Source organism: Pan paniscus, chromosome 12 (genome assembly GCF_029289425.2).
Source record: "Pan paniscus chromosome 12, NHGRI_mPanPan1-v2.0_pri, whole genome shotgun sequence".
In the NCBI taxonomy this organism is placed as follows: Eukaryota; Metazoa; Chordata; class Mammalia; order Primates; family Hominidae; genus Pan; species Pan paniscus.
The window spans coordinates 98,573,733-98,590,487 of NC_073261.2; the positions used below are offsets into that span (position 1 = coordinate 98,573,733).

At 38.2% G+C, this 16,755-nt stretch overlaps 1 protein-coding gene across 10 annotated transcripts in view; it reads right to left on the reverse strand.

Moving 5' to 3' along the window:
* BABAM2 (BRISC and BRCA1 A complex member 2) overlaps positions 1–16,755 on the reverse strand; it is a 453,662-nt gene that overhangs the window by 398,192 nt on the left and 38,715 nt on the right. For all 10 annotated transcript variants that reach the window (XM_057301324.1, XM_063594645.1, XM_003827124.5 and 7 more), the window contains one exon: positions 11,415–11,491. In XM_057301324.1, coding sequence (XP_057157307.1) covers positions 11,415–11,491 — 77 coding nt within the window. The remainder of the gene's footprint in view (positions 1–11,414; positions 11,492–16,755) is intronic.

The window sequence follows — 16,755 nt, forward strand, 5'->3', positions numbered from 1 at the left end:
CGTGAGCCACCGTGCCTGGCTGCTCTATTGTTAAAGACAAAAAAAAGTCTACATTTTCATTTGGAAATTCTTTAGAAAGAATTCCTGAAACAGGGTAATAGATACCTTTCTGGGTATCTGCCAGGCTATGCTTATCTTATCTTGTGTTAAAACTGACCTCTACTAATCAGGTTGATAATACATGACCCAGAAATCCTGGCCATATAACTTGATCACAAGTGGTCACTTGGCCCAAGCTGCCAATCAGATCCTCTCTCCCAGGAATTTAAACTCAATGACAACCTCTCTGGTGGCCTTGAATTGAGTCCTCATGTAGGGGCTCAGGAAGTCATTTCTACCCAATGTGGGGAGAAACAGAAGTCGGGGGTTGGTCGGGGTGGAGGGGCGGTTAGAATACAGTGACAATAGAATATGTTGCAGGAGAAAGACACAAACATGGACACAGATGCTGACTGGCGACTATGTCTACCAGCCTTCCAGTTCCCGGTTCTAGTCCCTGAGAACCTGGCTGTCCTTTCTGCCCTTGGGCATCATAGGCTTTACTTGATTCCTTACAAAGACAAATAAATTCTTCAATTTATGTTAGTTCCAGTGGGTTTCTTATAACAAAACAGCCCCTGATTAAAATAAATTGTTTAAACCACAGATAATTTCAAATGTAAAACCAATGTTAGCAAACTACCAATGTTAGCAAACTGTTTGATTTACTAGCCACAGACTTGCTCAATATAACTTACAATATTTCAATAATCTCTCTTCAAAGCTGCATAAACAGCATTATTCAAAGAACTGGCAGAATTAAGTTCTGTCACTTCCTATCAAACCTCATTGTTGTCAGATCCAAAGAATGAACACGGCTCATTCTTTCCACAAACATTTATTAAACCTTTCTAAATGCCAGATACTCAACTAGAGATTGGGAATAAAGTATGAGCAAACAGCCTCACTCTTTGCCCTATTTAAATACAGTACACAAAAACACAAATGGAATAATTTCTTCTAGAGTTAATTGCTACAGAGTATGACTAGGATGGCTATATTTACAAACAGGTGTTTATATGACACTCATGGCTCTTTTTATGTGAATAGCTGCTATAGCTGGAAAATTTTCAGCCACTTCAGTTGCACCATCCTAGACCTTAACGTGTATTTCATTTAAATCAATCTTGATCACTGAAGATTCACATTTCCAATATCATTTAAGTAACAGAATATGTTGCAGGAGGAGTTGTGTCTTCTGCAATTGTGAGATTCAAGGACTTCTCTTTACTTAGGATATCCTTTAACATTTTACAATAGAATCTTATACAAATTGGCAACTCTTTTACTGGCCAACAATTGTCTCTTCACAGTAAAAGACCTGAGGAAACAATAATATCATTCCTAATGTACTATAATCTTCTGATCTTTTTTATTTCAATTATTTAACTTTGAATGGGGATAATTCTGTAAGAATCAATTAGTGAGTAGAAATACGCCCTCTCTCATCTCTCATTCTCATTCTCATTAACTGCAGTTTCCTTTACTTACAATGAAACAGATTTATAGAAGTATTATTTTCCAATACATAAAATATTTTGAAAAATAAGTTTAGTTACATGCTATTTTCATTAATCTGCTTGCAGAGGGCAGAGTAAAATATATAAAGATAAAATTGATTCAGACTCCAAATCTGCAAATGACTGTACATTCTTCCTGTTTTCTGAATTGTTAAGAGCAATGTTCCAATTACAAATTCCTTGTATAATAAATAACTTCTAAAGATCAAATTTCTGTTGGCAAAAGGCTGATACAAGTAACAGAATGCCACATTCTTTATAACACATACTTCAACCAACGAAAATCTGAACACTAAAGATTCATTAATTTATGCATGCATGCATTCATTCTATTTCTTCAACAAATATTTAATTGAATATCTTTACTGTGCTAGAGACTAAAGATTTAATTTAATAAACACAACAGTCTCCATCTCTAACTTTATTGAGCTTAAGTTATGAAATAAAATTACTGTAAGTTCTAGTAAATTACTGAATACTTTGATTCAACGTTGGTTAGAACTATAGTTTAAACCGGCCAAGCGCAGTGGCTCATGCCTGTAATCCTAGCACTTTGGGAGGCCGAGGTGGGCGGATCACTAGGTCAGTCAAGACATCGAGACCATCCTAGCCAACATGGTGAAACCCTGTCTCTACTAAAAATACAAAAATTAGCTGGGCATGGTGGCCAGTGCCTGTAGTCCCAGCTACTCAGGAGGCTGAGACAGGAGAAACACTTGAACCCAGGAGGTGGAGGTTGAAGTGAGCCGAGATTGCTACATTGCACTCCAGCCTGGTGCTACAGCAAGACTTGGTCTCAAATAAATAAATAAATAACTATAGTTTAAACCATACACCACAAGTTTTCAATGAGATTTAATGAAAAACTTTAGATTTAAAAAATTGTTTATATAAAAATGTTAAGACTGCAAAGCACTGAGTTAGCCATTACCCTTTGCTTGGAAACAAAAAGGAGAAGGTTAGAGAATATTTATCTATTATTTACCGTAGAATATAATTTAAATCTATACTTACTCATTTTCCTCTTACAGTATAATTAGGTTTCCTTAGAGGTCTGTTTCTTTAAAAAGGCAAAGAGCTGGCCGAGCACAGTGGCTCACGTCTGTAATCTCAGCACTTTGGGAGGCTGAGGCGGGCGGATCACAAGGTCAGGAGTTCGAGACCAGCCTGGCCAATATGGTGAAACCCTGTCTCTACTAAAAATACAAAAATTAGCTGGGTGTTGTGACACGTGCCTGTAGTCCCAGCTACTCAGGAGGCTGAGGCAGGAGAATCGCTTGAACCCAGGAGGCGGAGGTTGCAGTGAGCCGAGACCGTGCCACTGCATTCTAGCCTGGGGGACAGAGCGAGACTCTGTCTCAAAAAAAAAAAAAGGCAAAGACCTTTTCTGTTTGCTGTGATAGTTATCTTCCAAGAGTCTGTAAAACTATATAACCTTTCAATTAAGTGTGTTTGTATTAGAATACTACATTTGTTAAAATGTGTGTTGCTGAGAAGTGTTTGTTCATCTAAAGATGAATATTATGTTGGTTGTAGGAGGCTGAATTCTATCACAAATATTGTGGTAATTAAACACTATGACCTTACTGATCTTGTATACAATAGATTTAAGGTTGCTAAAATTAATGGAAAGCCCAGAAATAAAACCACGCTTCTACAGCTAACTGATTTTTGACAAAGGTGCCAAGAACACACATTGGAGAAAGGACAGTCTCTTCAATAAATGGTGTTGGGAAAACTGCATATCCACATGAAGAGGAGTAACACTAGCCCTTACCTTTCATCATATACAAAAATCAACTCAAAAAGGATTAAAGAGTTAAATGTAAGATCGGAAACTATGAAACTGCTAGAAGAAAACATAGGAGAAATGCCTCGTCACAATTGGTCTCAGTAAGAATTTTTTGATAAGCTCTCAAAAATACAGAAAGCAAAAGCAAAAATATATAGATTACATCAAACTAAAAAGCTTCTGCACATCAAAGGAAACAATCAACAGACTGAAGAGACAACCTACAGAATGGGAGAAAATATTTGCAAATTATACATCTAACAAGAGGTTAATATGTGGAATATATAAAGAATTCAAGCCACTAAATAGAAAAAGAAAATAATCCAATTAAAAATGAGTAAAAGACCTAAAGAGACATTTTTCAAAAGACATATAAATGGTCAAACAGTATATGAAAAAATGTTCAACATCACTAATTATCAAGGAAATGCAAATCCAAACCACAATGAGATATCATCTCACTCCAGTTACACAATGGCTACAGTCAGCTCTCTATCCGTGGGTTCCACATCCATGCGTTCAGCAAACCAGTTGATCAAAAATATTCAAAAAACAGGCTGGGTGCGGTGGCTCATGCCTGTAATCCCAGCACTTTGGGAGGCCAAGGCAGGCAGATCTCTTGAGGTCAGGAGTTTGAGACCAGCCTGGCCAACACGGTGAAATCCTGTCTCTAAAAACAAAAATTCAAAAAACAAACTGCATCTGAACTGAACATTTACAGACTTTTGTCATTATTCCCTGAACAATACCATATCACAGCTATCTACGTAGAATTTACATTGTATTAGGCATTATAAGGAATCTAAAGATGATTTAAAGTACAAACATAAGGCAAAGACATTCTGGGTTTGGTTCCAGACCAATGCAATAAAGCGAGTATCACAATAAAGCAAAGTCATATAAACTTTTTGGTTTCCCAGTGCATATAAGAGTAATATTTACTATACTATAGTCTATTAAGTGTATAATAGCATTATGTCTAAAATAAAATGATAATACCTGATTTTATTTTTTTAATTTATTTTTTATTATTATTATACTTTAAGTTTCAGGGTACATGTGCACAATGTGCAGGTTAGTTACATATGTATACATGTGCCATGCTGGTGTGCTGCACCCATTAACTCGTCATTTAGCATTAGGTATATCTCCTAATGCTATCCCTCCCCCCGCCCCCACCCCACAACAGTCCCCAGAGTGTGATGTTCCCCTTCCTGTGTCCATGTGTTCTCATTGTTCAATTCCCACCTATGAGTGAGAACATGCGGTGTTTGGTTTTTTGTCCTTGCGATAGTTTACTGAGAATGATGATTTCCAATTTCATCCATGTCCCTACAAAGGACATGAACTCATCATTTCTTACGGCTGCATAGTATTCCATGGTGTATATGTGCCACATTTTCTTAATCCAGTTTATCATTGATGGACATTTGGGTTGGTTCCAAGTCTTTGCTATTGTGAATAGTGCCGCAATAAACATACGTGTGCATGTGTCTTTATAGCAGCATGATTTATAGTCCTTTGGGTATATATCCAGTAATGGGATGGCTGGGTCAAATGGTATTTCTAGTTCTAGATCCCTGGGGAATCGCCACACTGTCTTCCACAATGGTTGAACTAGTTTACAGTCCCAACAGTGTAAAACTGTTCCTATTTCTCCACATCCTCTCCAGCACCTGTTGTTTCCTGACTTTTTAATGATTGCCATTCTAACTGGTGTGAGATGGGATAATACCTGATTTTAAAATACTGTATTGCGGCCGGACATGGTGGCTCACTCCTGTAATCCCAGCACTTTGGGAGGCGAAGGTGGGTGGATCACCTGAGGTCAGGAGTTCAAGACCAGCCTGGCTAATATGGTGAAGCCCCGTCTCTACTAAAAATATAAAAATTAACTGGGTCATGGTGGTGTGCACCTGTAATCCCAGCTACTTAGGAGGCTGAGGCAGAAGAATCGCCTGAACCTGGGAGACAGAAGTTGTAGTGAGCTAAGATCGCACCACTGCACTCCAGCCTGGGAGACAGAGCAAGACCCTGTCTCAAAACAAAAATACCAAAAAATAAAAATAAAATACTGAATTGCTAAAAAATGCTAACAATGATGTCGGCCTCCACCAAGTCACAATCTCTTTGCTACTGCAGGGTCCTGCCTCGATGCTGATGGCTCCTGACTGATTAGAGTGGTAGTTGCTGAAGGGCGGCATGGCTATGGCAATTTCTTAAAATAAGACAACAATGAAGTCTGCCACATTAATCGACTTTTCCCTTCAGGAAAAATTTCTCTATAGCACAAGATACTGTCCGATAGAATTGTACTCAACAGTAGAACTTCTTTCAAAACTGGAGTCAATCCTCTCAAACCCTGGCGAAGCTTTATCAACTAAGTTTATGAAATATTCTAAAGCTTTTGTTGTCATTTCAACAATGTTCATAGCATCTTAACCAGAAGTAGATTCGATCTCAAGAAACTACTTTCTTTGCTTATCTGCAAGAAGCAACCTTCTTCATCGGTACAAGTTTTACCATGGCATTGTAGCAATTCAGTCACATTCTCAGGATCCACTTCTAATTCTAGTTCTCTTGCTATTTCCAACACATCTCAAGTGACAAGGTGCATTGTCAATGAGCAATAATATTTTGAAAGGAATCATTTTTTCTGAGCAGTAGTTCTCAACAGTGGCTTTCAGTAAACCGTGCTGTAAACAGATGATTGTTATTCTACTGTAGAACACAGGCAGAGTTAGATTTAGCATAATTCTTATGGGCCTTAGGATTTTCAGAATGATAAATGATCCTTGGCTTCAAATTAGTCACTAGCTGCCTTTGTCCCTAATCAGAAAGTCAGTCTATCCTTTGAGGCCAGGCATTGCCTTCTTAACTATGACAGTCCTAGACGGCATCTTCTTCCAACATAAGCCTGTTCCATCTACACTAAAAATCTGTTGCTAAGTGTAGCACTTCATCAATGATCTTAGCTAGATCTGGATTACTTACTGCATCTTCTATATGAGCACTTGCTGCTTCACCTTGCACTTCTGTGTGATAGAAATGGCCTCTTTTCTTAAATCTCATGAACCAACTTCTGCTAGCTTCAAATTTTCTTCTGCAACTTCTTCACTTCTCTCAATCTTAGAATTGAAGAGAATTAGGACTTGTTCTTGATTAGGCTTTGGCTTAAGGGAATCTTGTGGCTGGTTTGATCTTTCATTCAAACACTAAAACCTTCTCCATATCAGCAATAATTTTTTCACGGTCTTATAATTCATGTGTTTACTAGAGTAGCACTTCTAATTTCCTTCAAGAAATTTTTCTTTGCATTCACAACGTGGTTAACTGTTTGGCCAAGAGGCCTAGCTTTCAGCCTGTCTCAGCTTTCAACATGCCTTCCTCACTAAACTTCATCATTTCTAGCTTTTGATTTAAAGTGAGAGGTGTGGGACTCTTCACTTGAACACTTAGAGGACACTGCAAGGTTACTAACTGGCCTAATTTCAATACTGCTGTGTCTCAGGGAATAAGGAGGCCCAAGAAGAGGGAGAAAGGAAAAAGGACGATCAGTACAGCAATCAGAACATACACATTTATTGATTAAATTCACTATCTTATATGGGTATGTATGTTATGGCATCTCAACACAATGACAATAGTAACATTCAAGAGTCAACAATCACAGATCACCATAACAGAATAATAATGAAAAAGTATGTGGAAATGCTTCATGATTTAGAAAGCAAAAATTTTTAAGTTTAAAAAAATAATAATTAAAAAGTTTGAAATGGTACAAAAATTACCAAAATGTGACACAAAGGCATGAAATAAGCACACGCTTTGGGGAAATGGCCCTGATAAACTTGCTCAACACAGGATTGCCACAAACCATCAATCAATTTGAAAGAAAAAAAAAAATCCTTGTTGAAGCACAATAAAATGCGGTTTGCCTGTACACAGGAAGATGGGCATAGGTTATATGTGAATACTATGCCCTTTCATATCAGGGACTTGCACAGGACATCTTGGAACCAATCCCCCATGGATATTGAGGGATAACTGTATTATTAAAAGGACAAAAGATCTGGGCATGGTGGTGTGTGCCTGTAGTCTCAGCTACTTAGGCTGACGCAGGAAGAACACTTGAGCCCAGGAGTTCAAGTCCAGCCTGGGCAACATAGCAAGACTGTCTCAGAAAAAAAAAAAAAAAAAAAAAAAACAAGCCAGGCACAGTGGCTCACGCCTGTAATCCCAGCACTTTGGGAGGCTGAAGCAGGCAGATGATGAGGTCAAGAGATCGAGACCATCCTGGCCAACATGGTCAAACCTTGTCTCTAAAATACAAAAATTATCCGGGCGTGGTGGTGGGCACCTGTAGTTCCAACTACTCCGGAGGCTGAGGCAGGAGAATTGCTTGAACCCGGGAGGTGGAGGTTGCAGTGAGCCAAGATCACATGTGTGTGTGTATATATATGTGTATGTTATATATATACATATATACATACATATATATGTGTTTTTTAAAAAAAAACTCATCTTTCTAATTCTATGAACTTTTATAAATATAGTTTCCATGATCAATTACCTTTTCCTTTTATTTGGCTGTGAGCTGCTTAACACTAGAATCTTGACTCATTTTAGCATAAGAATTGCCATTATACAATGTTCACTTATTATTTATTTATTATAGAGCATACTGTGGGCTAAATTAAGTCCCCAATGTATAATGACGATATCCAACAATAATTTGCTAGAATATAATTATGTTATATGATGAGTGACAGTCCTAATACACTAATCACAAATGTTATTAAAGGTTTCCCATGAAGAGCTTATAGTAATGAGAGGATATAGGGTAACAGCAAATGCTTCCTAACATAAACCCATGCTACTAGAAAGATGCCTGTGAAGTCACATTATTTTTGTCTCAAGACTGTGGACTGACCACACACACTCATTTCTTCTCTAAGACCCCCTCCAATCCCATTAAATGATAGTGAATACAGAAAGATAAAATCCCAAACAACAGGAAGATGAAGAGGAAGGGAGGAGAGTAGTTAATCAGTAGATGAGAAAGTTTAGCAAATTGCTAGAGACAGAATGCAGATGGAAGTGTAGTACTTGACAAGATAGGGCAGAGGAAAGCTTTGACCTCTAATAATGTGAGGAAGAGGCTACTGATGAGGAGGAAGCCATCTGTCCTAGTAAACCCATAAAAGTTTCTAGTTATCCAGTGTAAGGGGAGGCAAGAATGAGACACAGGGCTAAGAACAGGAAGAGTAAGCAAAAGCTCCTCACGGAATAGTCTATATACGTACCCCCTGAAAATGACAGGGTGATCAGGTATGTATGCCCAGGTATTCAATGAAGAAATAGAACAAACTATTTGAGGAGAGCTAGAGCAGTTGACTCACATCTGGCCCATCATTCATCCACACATTCCATAAGCCTTGCTCACCTACTCAGAAGTCCCAATCACTATTTTATTGTCTATCTTAAACAGAAATGAATACCTTTTATTTGAAGAAAAACTATAGCATAAAAAAGGGAAAAAATATGATAAACAAAAATATAATCCCTAGGGAAAATTAAAATAATTCAGATAACAGAAGAAAACATTTTTTTGAATCTCTAACTTTTATTCTTTGAAGGATTTTAAAGGACCTATATTCATAAAATAAGAACAAGATGCTGAGAATGAGAAACAGTGCAAGAAAGAGTTCCTAGAAATTAAGATACCTAATTGTGACTGTAGTAATAAAAAATTATCGGATGGGCTAAAGGAAAACAGAAGGGTAGAAAGAGGAATAGAATCTGAGTAAGTTATTTGAGAATGGGTGCCAGCAAGATAAGTAGGTAACCTGTTTATCAAGAAATCATTCTACAAAACATAGAATCTACGATACATAGATTCTACAAAACAAGGTCAAATTCAAAAAAGTAATAAAGGCAAATCTCACAGTGATAATTATGCAGGAACAGGCCTCCAGAGCAATCGTTCAAGCAATTTATAGAAAAGGCACAGAAGACAACTACAGATTTAGAACGGACAGTAAGTTAACAATCTTGAAAATGCAAAAGGAAAATAACCAAAGACAAAAGCTGGGAGGTGAAGGAAGAGGAATTGAAGGAAGGGCAGGGGCTAATATATTCATCTCACAAAATGCAGAGGCAAAAGACACAGTATCTATGGTTAATGTAAAACTAAAGAGTATACTACCCTAAGTATTCACCATTCTTGCTTAGAGATTGTCCTTAAGTAATAACGAAGCTAACTGTTTACCAGGTACCAGGTACTTACTAAGAATTCTTAGGGATTATTCATTAACTGTGTAATACAATGTCTAAAGTGATCCATTAAAAAAAGTAAGTAAAAATTTTTAAGCTACAGGGTAACCAACACAGGAACCAATAATGGTGATATAACTACATTAAGAAGGAAAAGAAAACAGAGTTAAGGGGCATAGGGAAAATAGGCTGATGCTTCATGTATCAGCGCAGGAAGTCAAAAGATAACAATGTCTAAAACTGATAAGGCAAGAAACGGAGGCAAAAGTATATTATTTAAAGATATGGAGATCATCCCCAGAGAGCTAAACTGAAAATTTTTAGAATCTGCAAGTGACTCTCTCAGGAAACTGGACTGGGAGAGAAGACTACTGGTTTCATGTATCAAAAAATTCCAGTACTTTTACGTTTTTAACCACATGAATTATTTACTTTGATCATTTCTTTTAAATTTAGTTAATAATTTTTTCAAAAAAAAAGTAGCAGTCGAATCTGTCCTACTACTTCAGACAGGTAAAATTATTTTATATTTTAATGGTTTCCAGAAAATGGTCTAATAATGCAAGGCTGACAAGTCAGCACGTCCAACATTTCTCATTTAATCTTGCATTTGATAAATTAGTATCAAGTGATTCTACAGAATATAGTACTAAGAATACAAAATACTATACAGAGACATGGCCCCTCCTGGCATGTAATGGTAAAACACACTGGTCCAATGGCCAAAAAGCGGTTTACCCATCTGTTCCATGTTTAATATCCATGTACTTTATTTTTCTTTTTAGGAATAGAAAAACCTTAATAGGCTGTTCACCACAAGAATAGGTTCAAGAGAGAAAATTCCTGGTGAGATTACCAACACTAACCAACCAAAGCCACTGTGATTTCCACACTAGGCTAGAGGTTCAGTATTGGTAATAGTGACAGAGAAAAGCTGATACAGTCTAGAGGGCTGCTGTAGCTGATGGGCTAAGTCCAATGACAGATCTTCCATACTATCCATCCAAGATCAATAACTTATGGTCCAGGAACTCAAGCCAGCCCACAGACACATTCAGTTTAGCCTGCATAATATTGGCCAACACCATGTTTTTAATTTTGAAAAAGTAGCAACATCTAAAACTGACAGAATTCAGGTAAAACTTCAGACGTCCACCTTCTCTCAATAAATCAGTAAAGGTAACTCCCCTTAAGTGACAGGGTGTCCCAGTTTGCCACACCTAGCCTGTTTCCCTCACTATATTACCAATCTAGCCCTTGTAGGCCGTTTGTATCTCTGATCCTTGCTATAAAGGAGATAACATGTTGATATGCCTAAGCCATGCCAAGAGTTTTTGAGGTAGGACTCTTACACTTCGGTAACAACAGGAGATACATCAGTGACAAGTCGTGGCGCAGCGGTTCCACAGGGGGGTTAGCAGCAGCGATGGACAGCAGCCACTCCTACCTAAAAACTGTTTCTAAATGGCCAGGTATTCTAAAGCAGTGGACTCTTTATTGAGTATTACGTAAAAGCCGCCTATAGAGAAAAAAACACATAAAAATTACCGGGCATGCCTAAATATTAGGAATTTCTGTGCATGCCTATTTAACCACAACGTATTCCCTGCCAACTGCCTTACTTTCAATCAAACTAGAATTGAATGGCAGATAAGAAAAGTGGTAAATGCTAGTGAACAATATCTTAGGAGATAACAACTAACAGCCGGAAATGAAAACTAAAGCACAAAGTCCAATAGCTGACACTGTAACCTACATTTTGAGTAAAATAGTCATCATTTACTTACACTTTAATGTCTCTCCAGCATATGGTATGTGCAGTTTAAATCGGTCACAGTTGGGCCCAGGAGTCAATGATGTGCAGCTTTAAAAAATGCAGAAACAGAAGAAAGAAAAGATTTTTTAAAAACAAACTTTAAAAACCCACATGTTTATGATACTAAACAAAACAGGATCTTTATACAAAACAGATTAAAACACTGGCTTACAGAACAAAATAAAAGCCTTTAATAGTCATGGAAGCCAAGACATGAAGACTCGTCCTAAAACAAATAATTCATTTATTTCACAATAAAACTTACATGTGTTCTAACGACAAACATCAACAGTGTGCTTCAACTACTTTTCTCAAAGAGGCATATCTCGACTTTTAAAATTAGGTATATTATCCAAAACACATGTCTATTCTTATGCCAAGAACTGTAAAATAAGAATAGTTTTATGATCATATTTTAAATATGGACTCTTAGCTTTCATTCTGTTAGTACAAAAAAGAGCCCACTTTTAGCCTTTTTCTGGTACCAGATGGTTTTCTTTCCTTCCACAAAGGTTCAGTGCTTCCTTTAGATTTGGCACACCATAACTTTCATCTGCAGGAAAGCACAATGCATACTCAATTTCAAGTAAAATGCAAATTTAAAAGGTGGGGGGTAGTTATCCAGGTCTCAACAGTTTGGTATTTTCTTTTTGTTTTGTTTTTCAAGACAAGGTCTCACTCTGTAGCCCAGGCTGGAGTGCATTGGTGCAATCTCTGCTCACTGCAGCCTCAATCTCTCAGGCTCAAGCTCCTCCCACTTCAGCTTCCCAAGCAGCTGGGACCACAGGTACACACCACCACACCTGGCTTTTTTTTTTTTTTTTTTTTTAAGAGAGGAGGTCTCACTATGTTACCCAGGGTGGTCTCGAACTCCTGGGCTCGAGTGATCCTCCTCCCACCTAGCCTCCCAAAGTGTCAGGATCACAGGCGTGAGCCACTGCACCTGGCCTGGTTTTTTTTTTTTTAATCTATTATTTCACAAAGTTATACAATGTTTCTTGCTCTTCACAGATCTGCTGTACAAGATAATTTTTATCTTAGAAGTCATAAGTTCAACTGCATAACAGCTGCATGGGCTTCATAAGTTAATAAAATATTAATATGAAGTCAATTGAGAAAGTAATATGTCTTCATTTTGTTTTAAAAAGATGAGAGTTTTAATGTACAAACGAAAGCAAGGAGGCTAATTTTCTTTCATAATTCCAAAACTGGCTGTGAAGCAATTCTAAAAAAGAACCTATAAAAGTAATTTAACGGATGGATGCATAGTTGAAATAAATGTACAACTTCCCTACATGGCAACTTGGAAGGGCAAGAGTCATTTAAAAATAAATTCAAAAAATTTTGGCTTTAAGTAACTCAGACCCCACGTTAAAGATTTACTATTACTTTTTCCCAAAACAATTTGAATGTGAAAGAGAAAAGAACCAGACAGTGGCCAGGCGCAGTGGCTCACACCTATAATCCCAGCACTTTGGGAGGCCAAGGCAGGCAAATCACTGGAGGTCAGGAGTTCAAGACCAGCCTGGCCAACATGGTGAAACCCCATCTTTACTAAAAATTCAAAAATTAGGCCAGGCGCGGTGGCTCACATCTGTAATCCCAGCCCTTTGGGAGGCTGAGGCAGGCGGATCACGAGGTCACGAGATGGAGACCATCCTGGCCAACATGATGAAACCCTGTCTCCACTAAAAATACAAAAATTAGCTGGGCATGGTGGCACGCACCTGTAGTCTCAGCTACTCACTTGGGAGGCTAACTCAGGCGAATCGCTTGAACACGGGAGGCAGAGGTTGCAGTGAGCCGAGATCCCGCCACTGCACTCCAGCCTGGGCACAGAGCAAGACTCCATCTCAAAAAAATAAAAATAATAAAATAACCAGGCATGGTGGCAGGCACCTGTAATCCCAGCTACTCAGAAGGCTGAGGCAGGAGAATCGCTTGAACCTGGGAGGTGGAGGCTGCAGTGAGCCAAGACTGCACCACTGTGCTCCAGCCTGGGTGACAGAGTGAGACTCTGTATCAAAAAAGAAAAAAAAAAAAAAAACAGAAACTTTAACAAGGGTATGTTTAACATAAATCACTAAGTTGATTATTCCTCATTATCTTCAGGGGTCAATAAAAATACCAGTTTATAAACTAAACAACTAAGTTGCACCAGTAATTGAATGGTAACAAATTTTTATACTTCACAGGTTTTAAGAATACTTTCTCATTTTCCTTTCAATATAAAAAAAATTCCTAAGAGTACATTTTAGAGGCATCATATTTCCCTTTTAGTGTAATCTTTTCTACCCCACAACACAGTAGTTATTTTAAAAGACTACAGAAAACACATAAATTCTAGCATTATGAAGTACAATCTAATGATGGTAATGAGCATCATGTTATTATGAGCATGCTGTTATGAGCCCTATAACCAACACTAAGATTTTTCCTTTTCTATTGCATTCAACTGCAATGCTTTAAATTTATGAAAAACACCATTCACAATCAAGGATCTTTTTGGGGCTTGGGGATCAAATTATCTAACTATGCAGCTTAAAGACTGAAGTTATTCGAAGTACAGGAAATCCTCAGGATTAACCTGATTCCAGTTTGTTTGAATAACTCACTCCTTCTTCAATGACAAATTGTTTTTTTCCCGAATGGTTACACTCATTGTTGGGCCACACTTTTTATTATATACTTTAACCAGAACTGGTTAAGTGTTTTTGTGCCCTGCCACGTCACCTTCCTCCCTTACTACATCAACAGCTGGTTCCAGCAACCTCAGTGTATTAAAAGGTACATTTCTAAGGGGGATAGGAAGAGATTTCTTAAAGGATACAAAATTATAGCAAGATAAGAGGAATACATTCTGGTGTACTATACCACTGTAGATGACTAGAGTTAACAATAATAAATAGTTTCAAATAGCTAGAAGGAGGATATTGACTGTTTCCATCACAAATAAATGATAAATGTTTGAGATGAGGATATGCTAATTACCCTGATCTTATTACTATACACTATATGTAACAAAACATCATTATATACCCCATAAATATGTACAATTCCTATGTGTTGACTAACAAATTATAGTTTTATGAAAAAAATATATTTCTCTATCTCTGTTTCATTCACTGATTTTTTTCATTTAGATAAGATTTATCAAGCATTGCTCTAGGTGTTAGGATTATAGGACGGACGAGACAGAGAAGATCTACCGTCTCATGGTACTTAAATTCTAGTGAGGGAAGAAGAAAACGATAAACAAGAGACAAACACATAAAGATGGTTTAGGATTGCTAAATGCTATGAGGAAAATAAAACAGGGTGCTGCACTGAAGCAAGAGCTACTTTACACTGGAAGATCAAAGAGGACCTCTGGAGGAGGTGAAATCTGAAAACTGAATAACACAAAGGGGCCCACCATGCCAAGTTCTGGGAAAGAGCATTCCAGGCAGAGGAAACAGCTGGTGCAAAGGTGTGAAGGCAGGAACAAGCTTGGTACATCTGGGGAAGAAATCTTGATATATCTGGGCAATGCGGCTGGAGCACAGTAAATGAGGGAGAGAAGAGCAAAAGATTAGGACACAGTAAATGAGGGAGAGAAGGGCAAAAGATTAGGACACAGTAAATGAGGGAGAGAGGGGCAAAAGGAAGGGACAGATCACACTGGACCTGCAAGTGGTTGCAATTCATTCAGCTTTTATGCCAAGCACAAAGCAGGGTTTTGAGCAGAAGAGTAAAAACAGCTATGTTTTTAAAAGACCACTTTGCCTACTGTATAGAAAAAAAAAAAAAGACCACAAGAGATAAAATGAACATAGCCAGACCAGGGAGGAGACCATTTTAGTCAACAAAGATGATGGAGCAAAACCAACATGCATTTGTAGATGGTATCACCTACTTCTCTGCTATCTACAGAGATCCTTGCCTGTCCATTTTCTAGCTCTGGTGCAGTAATAATGCTGCTGCTTCAGTAAACATTCACTTCACAGTCTTCAGTGAGGAGACAGTGTTCTGTGATGTGGGAGTTGAGCAGAGTGTAGCCCACCTGGCAGATAAGGCCCACACTCAGGCGCATGAGAGCAAGAATGGCGCTGGAAAGGAACGAACAGGGTCACAGAGGGCAGAGAACATTCCCCTCAGCCTCTCACCTTCAGTCATGGAGAGGAGTGTTTCAGGGTGTGGTTATCTACCTGGAATGGGATGAGGAGCTCTGCTGCCCAAAGTCTCTACTATTTAAGGAAAGACATCGCTACATAGCTGGCTATAAGGAACAGGGACTGCAAACCTCTAAGGGTTGTAGGAAGGCCAGGGCAGCTGGGAGCAATGTGGATGAGTCTTGTATTTACCCCCCAGGGATGCTTACTGGTCTCACCAGGTTTCTCAGTCTTCACTGGGACTGAAAACCCAATGCAGGTAGGATAATAATAATAATAATAACCACTTTAGATCTGAAAAAAGAAAGAAAGATGATGGATCCTTGGACTAGGGTAACAGCAGTGGAGACGAGACAAATGGATTTATTGAATAAGACTTCTAGGAAAGGAGCATGTTGAGGGAAAAGGAAATGGAGAGTTTAAAGTGTGAGATAATAACCAAATCTTCTATGGAAACAGTCAGGCTAATGGGTAGGCTAGCCAATCTATAAGGGCCACTAAAACGTCACAGAAAAGATAGAAGAAAAATTTACAAAACCTCACCTTAGTGTTTTATGATATTGGAAAGATCACTTACTTTCCAATATCATAAGTGGGAATGGGGGACAAGGGTATGAAGAGTAATACTTCCCAAAAGCACACTCAAGTCAAAATTATAATCTCCAGTTAGGTGCAGGGATTCTGCTTTGCTGAGAGGAATCTACAAATGTGAGGCCAAGAGCCAAAGTGCTCAAGGGAACAGAGGAAAGCTGCCATTAGTAGGTCTCTTTCTCCTAAGTGGCACTCAGCTTGTCTTCCAATGAAATGTTGGGCAAATCATTTAAGATATGTTACATTCTATCTTCCTTATATTATCTAGGATAAATAGGTGTATAGGAAACAAGCCAATGCCATGTACCTCAAGTTTCTTCTAAGATTAAACTGTTTCCTCTTCTAAAACCTCTGTCTAAAATTGGTTTGGTCATGTTCTTTAATTTACTGTGAAAATTCAAGTTGCACAAGAGGAGGGTGCTCGTTTTTCTGTTAATCAAAAAAGAGCATAGGGGCAGGGCACGGTGGCTCACGCCTGTAATCCCAACAACTCTGGGAGGCTGAGGCAGGCAGATCACCTGAGGTCAGGAGTTCAAGACCAGTGGGGCCAACATGGTGAAACCCCATCTT